Source organism: Coturnix japonica, chromosome 5, assembly GCF_054131305.1.
Source record: "Coturnix japonica strain WE chromosome 5, WE-NBRP24, whole genome shotgun sequence".
Classification (NCBI taxonomy): Eukaryota; Metazoa; Chordata; class Aves; order Galliformes; family Phasianidae; genus Coturnix; species Coturnix japonica.
Window position 1 is genome coordinate 2,440,887 of NC_140667.1, and position 11,346 is coordinate 2,452,232.

Sequence of the window (11,346 nt, forward strand, 5' to 3'; positions counted from 1 at the left end):
CAGCTGAGGCATGAGGAGAGGCCGCTGAGTTCAGTGCAAAGTCTTTACTGAGGGCAGAGTTATACACAGAGAAAAAAGAAACAGCCAGCAGGAGAGTATCGGAAGGCAGGGATCAGCTAATTGGAGACAAGATCATGAGCAAGCAGGGCACTACTGCTCTACAGGGAGGAGTGTGGGCTAAGAACAAGGACTGTTCTCATCATTTGAGATGTGGCACAGCACACAGCCCTGAGCAGAGGAAGCTGGAGAGCAGTGGGCACGCGGGACGGCTCTGTTCCCACTATCCAGCATGCATCAGGATGGTTGTGCAACACAAGACGTGGCATGGGTTGGGTCCTGGTCAGTCCATATGTGGCTCAGAGCAGGGTGCACATGCCCTTGCGCTTGATCTCGAAGGTGGCAGTCATCAGCCCCAGCTTCTGCTGGGTGTAGGGTGGGTAGCGCGGGGAGTTGATGGCCTCCAGGCCCATGTTGCGGTGCAGGCAGCCGCGGTGATGACTGAAGGTGTCGAAGGTGAACTTGCCATGGTATTTCCCCAGCCCACTGTTTCCTGCAACAAACAGCACAGGTCCAGGCTTGCTATGGGATTCCTGCCCAGCTCAAACACCACAAGAGAAACACACTCCAGGCCTTTCTCATGCCAACACAACGGCCAACGTGGTGCAGCACTTCTTCCCCATTCCTTTTCCAGCCCCGCCAGGGCTCAGTCACTCAGCGCCAGCTGCTCCCTGCAGCTCACCACTGCTCGGTGCCCCAGCTGCATCCTTTAGACCAGCCTGCACCTAACCCACATGGTCACATGCTCTTCAGAAAGCCTTGCTGGGTCACATTTCCCCATCTTCCCCCTTGATGTGAGGTCCTACCATATCTACCTGTGGTCAGGAGCCATTGATCCATATGGAATGAGGAGCTCCAGGAAGAAGCTCCTCATAAAAACCAGAGGCCCATTGGCCACGTTGGTTCCCAATTCCTGTGGCTGATTTAAGCTGGGGATTTCACCTCATGGTTAATGGCTTTAACAAACGTCATCTCAGCTCTGGTGACTTCAGTCCCTCCACCTGATCATTTCAGGCAGTTTCTCTGAATCATGTCCATAAGGATAAGTTACGACACGGGAACCACCACCAATTGTTCCCTCATCTGCAATCAGGCAAGGAGTTGATTGTGCTTTGTTGTTGTTGTGCTGTCTTATTACGGCTGAATCAGCTGGCAGCTCTGAAATGCTGGGCAGCGTGTGGAGCCTTTTACCCAGAATAATCTCCAGATAAGATTAGTTCAAGGGAAGAGACCACAGGATCGAGGAAGAAACATGACAATCATCCTGCATTCCTGTGCTCAACCTTGGGCATCTCACATTAGTCAGTGCTACAACCACAGCTCAGCAGACCTCTTGTCAGCTGAGAAAACAACTGCTGTGTAGATATAAGCTGCCTGAAAGGCAAAAACTCCTTCCCTTGGCTGAGGAGGATCTCCCTGTTGCCACAAGCAAAGTTCCCAGATGTTTATGGGTGTTCTGCTCCTGATATTTAGCCTTAAAATGCAGAATGAATGCATAAGAAGCACAATACTATGGATCTGCTCCCAGACAACGAGCAGTGATGGGCTGAGCAGATTCAACAGCATTTGAGGAGCGCTCCAGTAAAGTTTATGCTGAGCAAAGGCCCAACCCTGGCACAATATTCACTCACGTTGCCCCACGCTGCTCAGAAATACCAAGGAAATACCCAAGTGGTGCAAACTTCCCTATACCTGATATGAGGCATTTTTGCTGACGACACTGGAGCACAGGGAGAAGAAAACCTGTGGTGCTCCCGCATGCACTCAGCAGAAGCAGAGCTGCAAAGCCCCAGAGCTCAGCCTAAGGGTACTGATGGGACCAGATGGGGGCTCACATCTGCCTCAGGTTTGGGGGCTTGGACCTACCAACACCACCGAAGGGCAGCGAGGTCAGTGTCACATGCATCAGGGTGTCGTTGCCACAGAAGCCCCCGCTGCTCGTCCTCTCCAGCACTTGGTTCACCACCTGTGTGGGGGGAGCAGAAAAGGGGACATGGTGTTGATCTCCTGCTGCCCCAATTTCCATCCTTCTCTTTTCTGCCCCATGGACCACACGCACCTTGCTGTCGCAGGAGAAGGCATAGATGGCCAATGGCCGGGGCCGTGCATTGATGAAGTCAATGGCTTCGTCCATGTTGGCCACAACGACAATGGGCAGGATGGGCCCGAAGATCTCCTCCTGCATGGCAGGGTCAGAGGGCTGCACATCTGCCAGTATCGTGGGGGCTGTGGAGAAGGAGAATGGCAGCAAATAGCTCACTGCACATGCACAAGCACTCCTATCATCCCAGGGCTCACCATGGACCTGCTGCTTCACAGGTTCCTTTCCCCAAACAATGATCATAGAACCACAGAAACACAGCCACCGAATCATCAAATATCCTGAGTTGGTTTTGAGCCCTCCGCAATCTCCCTGTGTCTCTGCCTGTGGTCCCTGTGGTCATGGCTCTGCTTCTGCATCTCAGATCCCCCTGCCAAGCACTTCCTTGCTCCCCACACGCCAAGCCATCTCCTCACCGATGTAGCGCTCCTTCTCATCCGTCTGCCCCCCGATGGCCACACGGCCACTGCTCAGCAGTGCCCGCACTCGCTTGAACTGTTTGTCCCCAACGATGCGGCCAAAGTCAGGGGACTCCCGTGGGTTGGAACCAAAGTATTCAGTGATGGCCTCCCGCAGAGCAGGCATCAGCTTCTCCTGCATCTCCACGCTGCACAGGATGTAGTCGGGTGCGATGCAGGTCTGCCCCGCATTGAAGAAGCGTCCCCAGGCCACCCGCCGGGCCACGTTCTGCACGTCGCAGGTGTCGGACACATAGCAGGGGTTCTTGCCCCCCAGCTCCAGCGTCACCGGTGTCAGGTGCTTGGCGGCCGCCGTCATTATGATCCTGCCCACCGAGGGGCTGCCTGCAGGGCAGGATGTATCACATCAGGGATCCCCCACAGCCCAGCACGAGGCAGGGCTCAGCTCTGGCCCTCAGGACTCACCGGTGAAGAAGATGTAATCAAACTTGTTCTCCAGCAGCCTGGTGGTCTCCTCCACGCCAGCAGTCACCACGGCGAAGCAGTCCTGCAGTGTAAAAGGAAAGATCCTCATGTCAGCATCTGCCTGGGCCAATCTGTCCCTATCCACATTAGCAGCACCCTGAGCTTGCTGACACTTGCTGAGCATGGAGCAAGCACGGCAGCACCCCAGAGCAGGGCAGCCATGACGCTGGTGTGTGTAAAGAGGTGTAAGCAGGGCTTGGAATGTCCTGGCCATAAGCAGAGGTAATGACAGGGACAAGGAGAGCTTCTTACACTGTCCAGGTAGCAGGTCAGCATTTCAGCCACAAGCCTCTCAGTGTTCTTGGATATCTCTGAGGGTTTGATGACCACACAGTTTCCTTGGGGGAGACAAACAGAATGTCAGAGCAGCCCAAATAAGGATCAGAGACCCATCCAGGTCCCCTCGCCTGCATCCTCCAGGCAGGGGATGTGCCTGGCTCTGTGCAGCCTGGCCTCACCGGCAGCAATAGCACCAATGAGGGGTACAAGGAAGAGGTGGATGGGGTAGTTCCAAGGCGCAATGATGAGTACCACCCCATAGGGGTCCTTGCGGATGAAAGCTGAGTCCAGCTGCGTTACCTGCAAGAAAGGCACCTCAGTGCCGCTCCCGAAGCAGCTCTGCCCCTTCCCAGTTGGCCTCCTGCTTCCAGGGAGCCCGGAGCTTCTGCCCTACCAGGTTCTTGTCCACGTGCTCGTCCTTCATCCAGTTAGCCAGGTTGTTGAGGGTGTGATTGAGCTCATTCTTGCAGAGGAGAATCTCAGTGAAATAGGCCTCAAAGGATGGCTGGGGACAGATATCAGCGTCAGCATCACCCCAACACCAGCACCATCTCCTCCCACCCGCAGATGTCTCCCCTTCTCCTGCTCACAAAGGCAAGAGCAGAAGAAGCTAATAAGGAGAAGCTATTGAGCAGAAAGAGCTATTAGTCCTGCAGGTCCTGGGGAGTACCATGGCCACCTCCATTTCATAACAAGTTGGCATTTGGTCAGTGAGAACAAGCAATATTTGATGTCTTTTGGTACCACTGCCCTCGAGTTGCTGCTTTCTGACCACTTTGGAGCTGGAAGCAGAGTCCAGTGCCTCCTTCCACTGCCCCCACACAGCAGATAGGCTCAAAGCTCTGCATTGTTCCAGCTGGAACGCCATGAAGACCAAATACTTTGTGACCACCCCACAAAACAGAGCTCGGCTGTGCAGCACCAGGCAGGAAAATCCCTGCAGCTGTGGGGCTTCTGTAGTGAGCCAGCATATGGCAGGGCCGGGCAGGTTGGGTGAGACAAGGGGGAAGAAACAAACCCAGCAGGTTGCTCCCAGATACGCCATCTCAACACGTGGTGACTAAAATCACTGTGAATTGGGAGCGGCGCAATTCTGCTGAGGCATTTCCTGCCCACACAGCTCCTCTCCATTGACAGGAGCATGGCAGAGTCAGTTCATGATGGAGAAGCATGAGGACATGAGGAGTTAGCTCAGGACTAACTGCCCTCCATCACCATTCAGACACTGAGTTGTTTGCAGAGCCTCCACTGTGGCAGCCTCCAGACCACAAAGCACCTATAATGGGAGCTTTCCTCTATCACAGCAAGAAACAGGGGGAAAAGTTGAGTTTGTGACCCATCTCCTTGTGGGCTCCACCACCAAGCCCAGCCTAGGAGACCTCTCTGGCTCCTCAGCATATCGGCTGCATGGTAAAGCAACGGGGCTGCTCTCAGCCTGGGTGGCTAGTTGCATCACAAAGAGGATGAGGAAACTTGTGGTGAAGATTAATGGTGGCCATTAGGGGTTTTGATGGGACAGAAGTCTGGTGGATGGGACATTAAGTCTGAGGTCACTCTTCGATCATCGGGAGAGAAACCAGCATGGCCACAGGTGAGGCAGCCACCTCAGGTACGTAAGAGCAGATGAATTGTCCATCCAGCTATGAAGACCTGACTGCATAACAAGCACATTAGTGGACAACCGGTTCTCATTATGTACAATTAGGAGAGATGAACAACGCACGTTGAGTGTCGATGCTTATCAGCACCTGTCCGAAGCTGAAGTTTCTCACCTCAAACAAACAAGGCAATTAGGAGCCTGGGGAGATTTTGAGATGCTTGAGGCCATCTGTGGGCACAGCCACCACACAGATGCAGCTCCAAACCCTCAGAAACCTTTTCTAACACTGTGTGACCAAATCGTGTGGCTGCAGAGCACACCAGGAGGGGAAAAAGTGACTATAGACTGAATTTGTCCCCACTGGGGAGGCACCCTGCTGCCTTGACAGATCACTCAGGAGCTCATTCCCGACTCCTCTCACCTTGCCCATGTCCGAGGCGGTGGCCTCCAGAATGTCCTGCTTCTTCTCCTCCAGGAAGCGGCCCAGGGCCTCCAGCTGTGCCACGCGGTACTCCAAGGGCCGTGTCTTCCCTGAGAGCCAGGCTGCCCGCAGGTGGCTCACCAGCCCTGCATAGGGGTTCCCACTGTGGGAGTGGGGATGTCAGGGGGACCCTGCATCCCAACACCTTGCAGCACCCACACCCACCTCCCTCCATGCCAGTGCCCCATCCCCTGCTGTCCCCAGCTCCTCGCTCTCACCTCACAGTGCTGCAGACCGCTGACCCTTTCGGGATGGCACCAGCTGCACTGGCACTGCTGCTCAGCAGGCTGCTCTTACCACAGCCTGGGGGCTGCTGCACAGGATGCTGGAGGGACTGCTGCACGGGAAGCTGGAGGGGCTGCTGCATGGTCTACACGGGCCCTGAGGAGAAGAATAGGGACGGTTAATTTACCCAAGGGCTCTTCCCTCCCACAGTGGTGTGGGGTCTGCAGTCACTGCAAGGGAGCCCCAGAGATGCAGAGCAGCCACCCCACAGCACAGCACCTTGCCCACGGTGGTGGCCCTTTGAAGGCAGCTGGGTGCTTGAGGCCCTCCGGACTGAAGTGTGAGTCACTCCAGTGCAGCTGCCTGAGGCGCTGGATCACCCAGCTGGAGATGCCTGGAATTCCCATACCCTTCCCCACACCCCGGATGGACTTCAGCCATGGGATTGCCCCACAGATGTGGGATTGATCTGGAGGATCCCAATGCAGGGGGGTATCCCAGGATGCCCTGTTGGGTTCCCCACACACCCCACTACAGAGCAACACTGGTACTGCCCCAACCCACCACTGGGCATAGCATCACTCCCCCTATCAATGAAGATTTGCCCAAACATGGGTCTGGGGGAGGGGGAAGAGAGAGAGAGAGGGGCAGGGGATACCCAGATACCCACAGCCCCACATCTGCTTCCCCGCCCTTCTCCATGCCCAACACATCCACCTCTCCGCGAGGAAACCCACCAATGGCAAAGTCCAACCATGGGGCAGCTGAGTGCCACATTGGGGCCCATAGGTACCTACCTGTGGGGCTGAGCGGTGGCTGGAGGAGCAGAAAGCTGGGCTGATGCTTCTGAGGTTCAGGGTGGCCCTCATAAATGCTGTGGGGCAGGTGGCTTGGCCCCATGTCCAGGGGTGGGCGGGATGATGCCCCGCCTCCATGGGGCTGGCAATGGGGAGAGAGCACTCCGCCTCCATGGGGTTGATGTTGGGATGGGATGGGACCTCCCAATGGGACAGCAGCGCTAGGGATCAACCAAACCATCACTGTGAGCTCTGATCCACAGATACCCCACAGAAACCCCTCACTCTGCTCCCCAGAGTCAGCCCTGATTCAGGGGACTCCACAGACCCCGTGGGGACACGATACCATCCTTATGCCCATTCCCACCCCATCATTACTGGAACAAGCCCCAAGCTCACCCCACACCCACCTCCCCTCCACTCACTCTGGCTCCCTGCACGCCCTAATTAATGACGCTGCTTTGTAAACAGGAAGGCAGCAGCCCTGCCCCGTGCACTGTGCCAGGACAGTGGGGTGATGCTGCCCCCAGATCCCAAGGAGCACCCTCACATATAGGGCGCATGGATTCATCCCAAAGCGCTTCTGCATTTGGGGGTATGGCCATGCCCAGCCATGAGCAGCCCCTGCCTGTGCATGATCCTCCTGGCCCATATCCATCCTCTGCAGAGCAATTTGGGGTTGATTTGGGGTTTTTGGCTGTCCTCTGGATGCTGCATGCCCACTGGGATACCTGTAAGGGACACTGGATACACACACAGGGCACATGGGCAAGATGCTCCATGTGACCCGTGGGGAAAGTGAAAGTGGAGACTGGCACTCCCGGACCCCAAATAAGTCTTTGGGGGTGCAATGTGGGGCTGTGCTCGCCGCTCTCACACCGGCTTTAGGGTCACGGAGGGCACGGGAGTCATCCCACACCCCTCCTGGGGCTGTCCCTGTCCCCATCCCGCTGTGTGACATTCCTTAATACCGGCTCGGCCAGATCTGTCCCTTGGCTGCTGGTGACAGATGACAGGGACGGTTAAAAGCTGCCGGACTCCCTCCTAGCTCCTCTTTCTGGGGTGTCGGGGGAGACACGGGCACACAGAGGGGGTGGGGAAGGTGGGGGGGGGGACAGGGGACACGTGGGTGACATGGGGACACAAGACAGGTGACAAGGGGCAGAGGACAAAAGGACAACGTGCCGCTTCCACGCAGGGATGGGACAGGAGCAGCATAAGTTGGGTGCTAGTGGGAGTAAAAGGGGTCCCGGGGGTTCCAGGTGCGGTTCCTTTAAGCCCCCGTCCCGCCCGCCCGGTTCGAAAGAGGAAGCCGAGGCAGCTCCGCCCCGAGCTGGGCAGAGAGCGGCGAGCCAGCGCGGGGGTGTCCGGCTCGGGGGTGAGGGGTAGGGGCTGCTGGACTCAGGGGTATGAGGGTGCCGGGTTTGAGGGTCGAACGGTGCGAGGATGGAGGAGTGACAGGCACAGGGTGCAGGGGTGCAGAGCACATGGTGTCTAAGGGGTGCTAGGCAAAAGGTTTCGGGGTGCAGAGCACATGGGTGCAAGGTTTGGGGGTGCCAGGCACGTAGTTGCAGAGTAGGGGGGTGCAGGGTTTGGGGGTGCGCAGTGAGAAGCGGGAGGAATTATGGCTACCCAAAGAGGGGGTGTGGGCATCAGGGGGGGCTAGACAGGGGCACAAAGCACACGGGTGCAAAGCTTGAAGTTGCGGAGCCCAAGGATGTAAGGTTTGGGGCCACAGGACACATATATTTTTCCCCCCCTCCAACACACCCAGAGCGCCCCTCAGACACAGCAGCGATGGAGAAGGACCCCGGCTGCTGCCAGGATGTGGCCAAAACAGCAGCGGGTGAGATGCTGGGCCCTGAGGCACAGGTGAGGCAGGGAGGTGAGGTGGGTTGGTAACACAGGGTGGTGGCGCCCTGTGGCTGAGCAGGGGGCTCCTGCAGCTGGATGACATGGTGGGAGCACACACGGACTACAATGAGGAGGAAGAGGAACAGAAGTATTTCCGTCGCAAGCGCCTTGGTGTGGTGAAGAACGTGCTGGCTGCCAGCTTGGCCGCCATGCTCACCTACAGCGTCTACCTGGGTACGGCCCTGGCCCCAAAACAGGGGACCCCCTGATGTCGGTAGGGCCATGACATGATGGCAATTGGGACCCCGCAGGCCTGCTGCAGATGCAACTGATCCTGCACTATGATGAGACCTACCGGGAGGTGAAGTACAGCAACATGGAGCTTGAGGACATCGACCGCAAGGTGCTGATGGGCATCAATGTCACCCCCGTGGCGGCACTGCTCTACACTCCTGTCCTCATCCGGTTCTTTGGCACCAAGTGGACCATGTTCCTGGCCGTGGGCATCTACGCCCTCTTTGTCTCCAGCAACTACTGGGAGCGCTACTTCACTCTCGTGCCCTCTGCTGTGGCCATCGGCGTGGCCATCGTGCCGCTCTGGGCCTCCTTGGGCAACTACATTACACGGTAGGTGGCAGGGGGAGAAGGGAACGGTGGGACAGGGCAGAGGCTGACCCACACTCCACTGCAGGATGGCACAGAAGTACTATGAGTACGCCAACTACAAGGAGGAGCACGTGCAGGAGCAGCGGCAAGCACCACGTGGAGCCTGCAGCACCTACATTGTCATCTTCCAGACCATCTTCTACATCTGCTTCCATGTGAGGGCCAGTGGGGACAGGGAGGGGACAAATGGGACAGCCCGGTGCTGAATGTCCACCACTCTGCATCCTACAGCTGAGCTTTGTCTGCGCACAGATGCCCATGCTCTTCTTCCTCAATAATTACATCTACCAGCACAACCACATACCTGGGGGGGTGAAGAAGCATTGTGGTGAGCACACGGGGTGGCACCGCAGGGTGTTGGTACAATCCTGGCCGGTGCTGAGCCCACAGTGCGTGCCCCTGCAGGTACCCTGAGCCACGGCACACTGACAGGCTTCAACAAGACAGTGCTGCACAGTCTGCCCCGCAGCGTCAACCTCATCGTGGTGGAGAGCATCCTGATGGCAGCTGCCTTCCTTGCCATGCTGGTGGTGAGCACGGGACTGGAGAATGGTTTGGGTTGGAAGGGACCTTAAAGATCTTCCAATTCCAACCTCCTGCCATGGGCTGGTTGTAAGGTGGGACAGGATGGGGCAGGTCACCTGCTACCACAACACAGGTCCTGCTGCTCTGCGGCTCGGCGTATCGGACCACTGAGGAGATTGACTTGCGCAGCATTGGCTGGGGGAACATATTCCAGCTGCCCTTCAAGCACATGCGGGACTATCGCCTCCGCCACCTCCTTCCTTTCTTCATCTACAGCGGCTTTGAGGTGCTCTTCATCTGCAATGACTTCTCCCTGGTACAGCACAGAGCTGGGATGGGGTGGTGACACAGGGACGGCACGGCTGCACAATGCTGAGCCTGTCCTTGATGCAGAACTACGGCGTGTGCGCACTGGGGCTGGAGAAGCTGGCATACCTCCTCATCGCCTACGGCTTCTCTGCCTCCACCTGCTCCAGCCTTGCCCTCTGCATGCTGCGCCTGCGACGTCAGTACCCACTGCTGGCCGGAGCCTTCCTCCACGCTGCTATCCTAGTGACACTCTTCTGCTGGGCACCAGAGCCCCAACAAGTGCAGCAGGCACCTCTGCTTTATGCCATAGCCGCACTCTGGGGAATGGGCAGCGCCCTCAACAAGACTGGCATTAGCAGTGAGTAGTGGGAATGTCCCAGGTGTGGGCAAGCTGTTTCCAGATCATCTTGGCCTTATGTTCCCCAGTGGTCCGCAGTTCCATGGGTAGGGCAGGGCGTCCCCAACTCCTCCTGTTCTTGTGTGTCCTGGTGGTCCTAGTTATGTGGGTAGGGCGGATTGTCCCCAGTTCATTCTACACTCATGTCCCACAGTGGTCCCCACCTCCACGAACAGAGCGGGTTATCCCCACCTTGCTCTGTCCTTGTGTATCCCAATGGCCTCCAGCCCTTTGAGTAGGGCAGGCTGTTCCCAACTCATCCTGTCCCCGTTCATCCTGGTGGTCCCCAGCTCCATGGGTAGGGCTTGTCGTCCCCATTTCTTCCTGTCTTTGTGTGCCCCAGCCATCCCCAGCTCCGTAGGCCCACTAACAATTCTAAGAGCACAACACCATAGGCTGGGGACGCTGACGGCATGTGCCTGCCTCCCTCCACCCAGTCCTCCTGGGCATGCTGTACGAAGACAAAGGCCGCCAAGACTTTATCTTCACCATCTACCACTGGTGGCAGGCGCTGGCCATCTTCGTCGTCTACCTGTGGGCAGGGCTGCCCATGAAGGTGAGCAGGGCTGGGGCTGGGCCGGGTACAAATGGTGGTGCGGGTACACATGCTGACCCGCACCACCCCCTCCATAGGCCAAGCTGTCCCTCATGCTGCTGGCGCTGGGGCTGGCGGCAGGTTCTTACGGCTGGATGGAGCGGCGGCTGGCACAACGTGTAGCCTTCCGCCTGCCCCGCATGCCACGGCCCCGCCACAAAGTCAGCGGGTACCGCTACCTGGAGGAGGACGACTCGGACGAAACCAACTCGGACGGCGAGGGGACGAGCCGAGACAACAGCCTGCACCCACCAGAGCAGGACGAGACGCCAAGGGATGAAAGGGAGCAGAGGGATTAGGATGGCTGCCCCACAGGCCTCACCGCAGGGCCTTGCAGTAGGCCGCAAAGCCTTGCAGTAGGCCGCACCGCCCTGCATAGCAGGCTGCAACCCCTCTATCACTTGAGCCCCCCCGGACCGGCCCCGAGGCCCGTTGCTGCGCTCTCCGGCTCAATAAACAGTTCATCCTATCGCCATCTCCGCCTTCAATGCCGCCATTCCGTCGCGCTGCTTTCGA

General features: G+C 57.6%; 2 protein-coding genes across 10 annotated transcripts; one reads left to right on the forward strand and one right to left on the reverse strand.

Annotated features, from left to right (window-relative positions):
- Window positions 1-29: 29 nt before the first annotated feature.
- LOC107314145 (aldehyde dehydrogenase family 3 member B1) lies at window positions 30-9,443 on the reverse strand. The gene is made up of 12 exons (XM_085547889.1): window positions 9,309-9,443; window positions 6,485-6,705; window positions 5,681-5,832; window positions 5,403-5,565; window positions 3,776-3,886; window positions 3,561-3,681; window positions 3,355-3,440; window positions 3,043-3,124; window positions 2,575-2,961; window positions 2,117-2,283; window positions 1,924-2,023; window positions 30-550 (listed from the first exon to the last, which is right to left on the reverse strand). Exons 2-12 carry the CDS (start codon window positions 6,656-6,658, stop codon window positions 357-359), a joined length of 1,737 nt encoding a protein of 578 aa, XP_085404015.1. The 5' UTR covers window positions 6,659-6,705; window positions 9,309-9,443; the 3' UTR covers window positions 30-356.
- Window positions 7,824-11,305, forward strand: UNC93B1 (unc-93B1 regulator of TLR signaling). 9 transcript variants are annotated; one of them, XR_014946271.1, is made up of 11 exons: window positions 7,824-7,862; window positions 8,259-8,356; window positions 8,431-8,572; window positions 8,650-8,965; window positions 9,030-9,159; window positions 9,236-9,332; window positions 9,410-9,534; window positions 9,622-9,845; window positions 9,923-10,196; window positions 10,673-10,791; window positions 10,869-11,305. XR_014946271.1 is itself a non-coding variant. In XM_015863077.3 (11 exons), the coding sequence occupies exons 2-11, from the start codon at window positions 8,282-8,284 to the stop codon at window positions 11,127-11,129; spliced, it is 1,722 nt and encodes a 573-aa protein (XP_015718563.2). In that variant the 5' UTR covers window positions 7,824-7,869; window positions 8,259-8,281; the 3' UTR covers window positions 11,130-11,305. The 9 variants fall into 9 exon arrangements, 7 of the variants coding, with proteins under 7 accessions (XP_015718563.2, XP_085404139.1, XP_085404137.1 ...); XR_014946270.1 differs by having other exon boundaries at window positions 9,622-9,815; XM_015863077.3 differs by having other exon boundaries at window positions 7,824-7,869; window positions 9,663-9,845.
- The last annotated feature ends 41 nt before the right edge of the window (window positions 11,306-11,346 follow it).

What these genes read in the sequence shown, in the direction of transcription:
- LOC107314145 (XM_085547889.1), bottom strand. Translation starts at nt 6,658, where the DNA reads ATGGAGGCGGAGTGCTCTCTCCCCATTGCCAGCCCCATGGAGGCGGGG. An exon ending in AGCACGTGGACAAGAACCTG is followed by an intron (nt 3,682 to 3,775) that starts GTAGGGCAGAAG and finishes CCTTTCTTGCAG; the next exon opens with GTAACGCAGCTGGACTCAGC. An exon ending in TGAGAAGGAGCGCTACATCG is followed by an intron (nt 2,284 to 2,574) that starts GTGAGGAGATGG and finishes CCTTCTCCACAG; the next exon opens with CCCCCACGATACTGGCAGAT.
- UNC93B1 (XM_015863077.3), top strand. Translation starts at nt 8,282, where the DNA reads ATGGAGAAGGACCCCGGCTGCTGCCAGGATGTGGCCAAAACAGCAGCG. An exon ending in TCTTCTACATCTGCTTCCAT is followed by an intron (nt 9,160 to 9,235) that starts GTGAGGGCCAGT and finishes TGCATCCTACAG; the next exon opens with CTGAGCTTTGTCTGCGCACA. An exon ending in TCTGCAATGACTTCTCCCTG is followed by an intron (nt 9,846 to 9,922) that starts GTACAGCACAGA and finishes TCCTTGATGCAG; the next exon opens with AACTACGGCGTGTGCGCACT.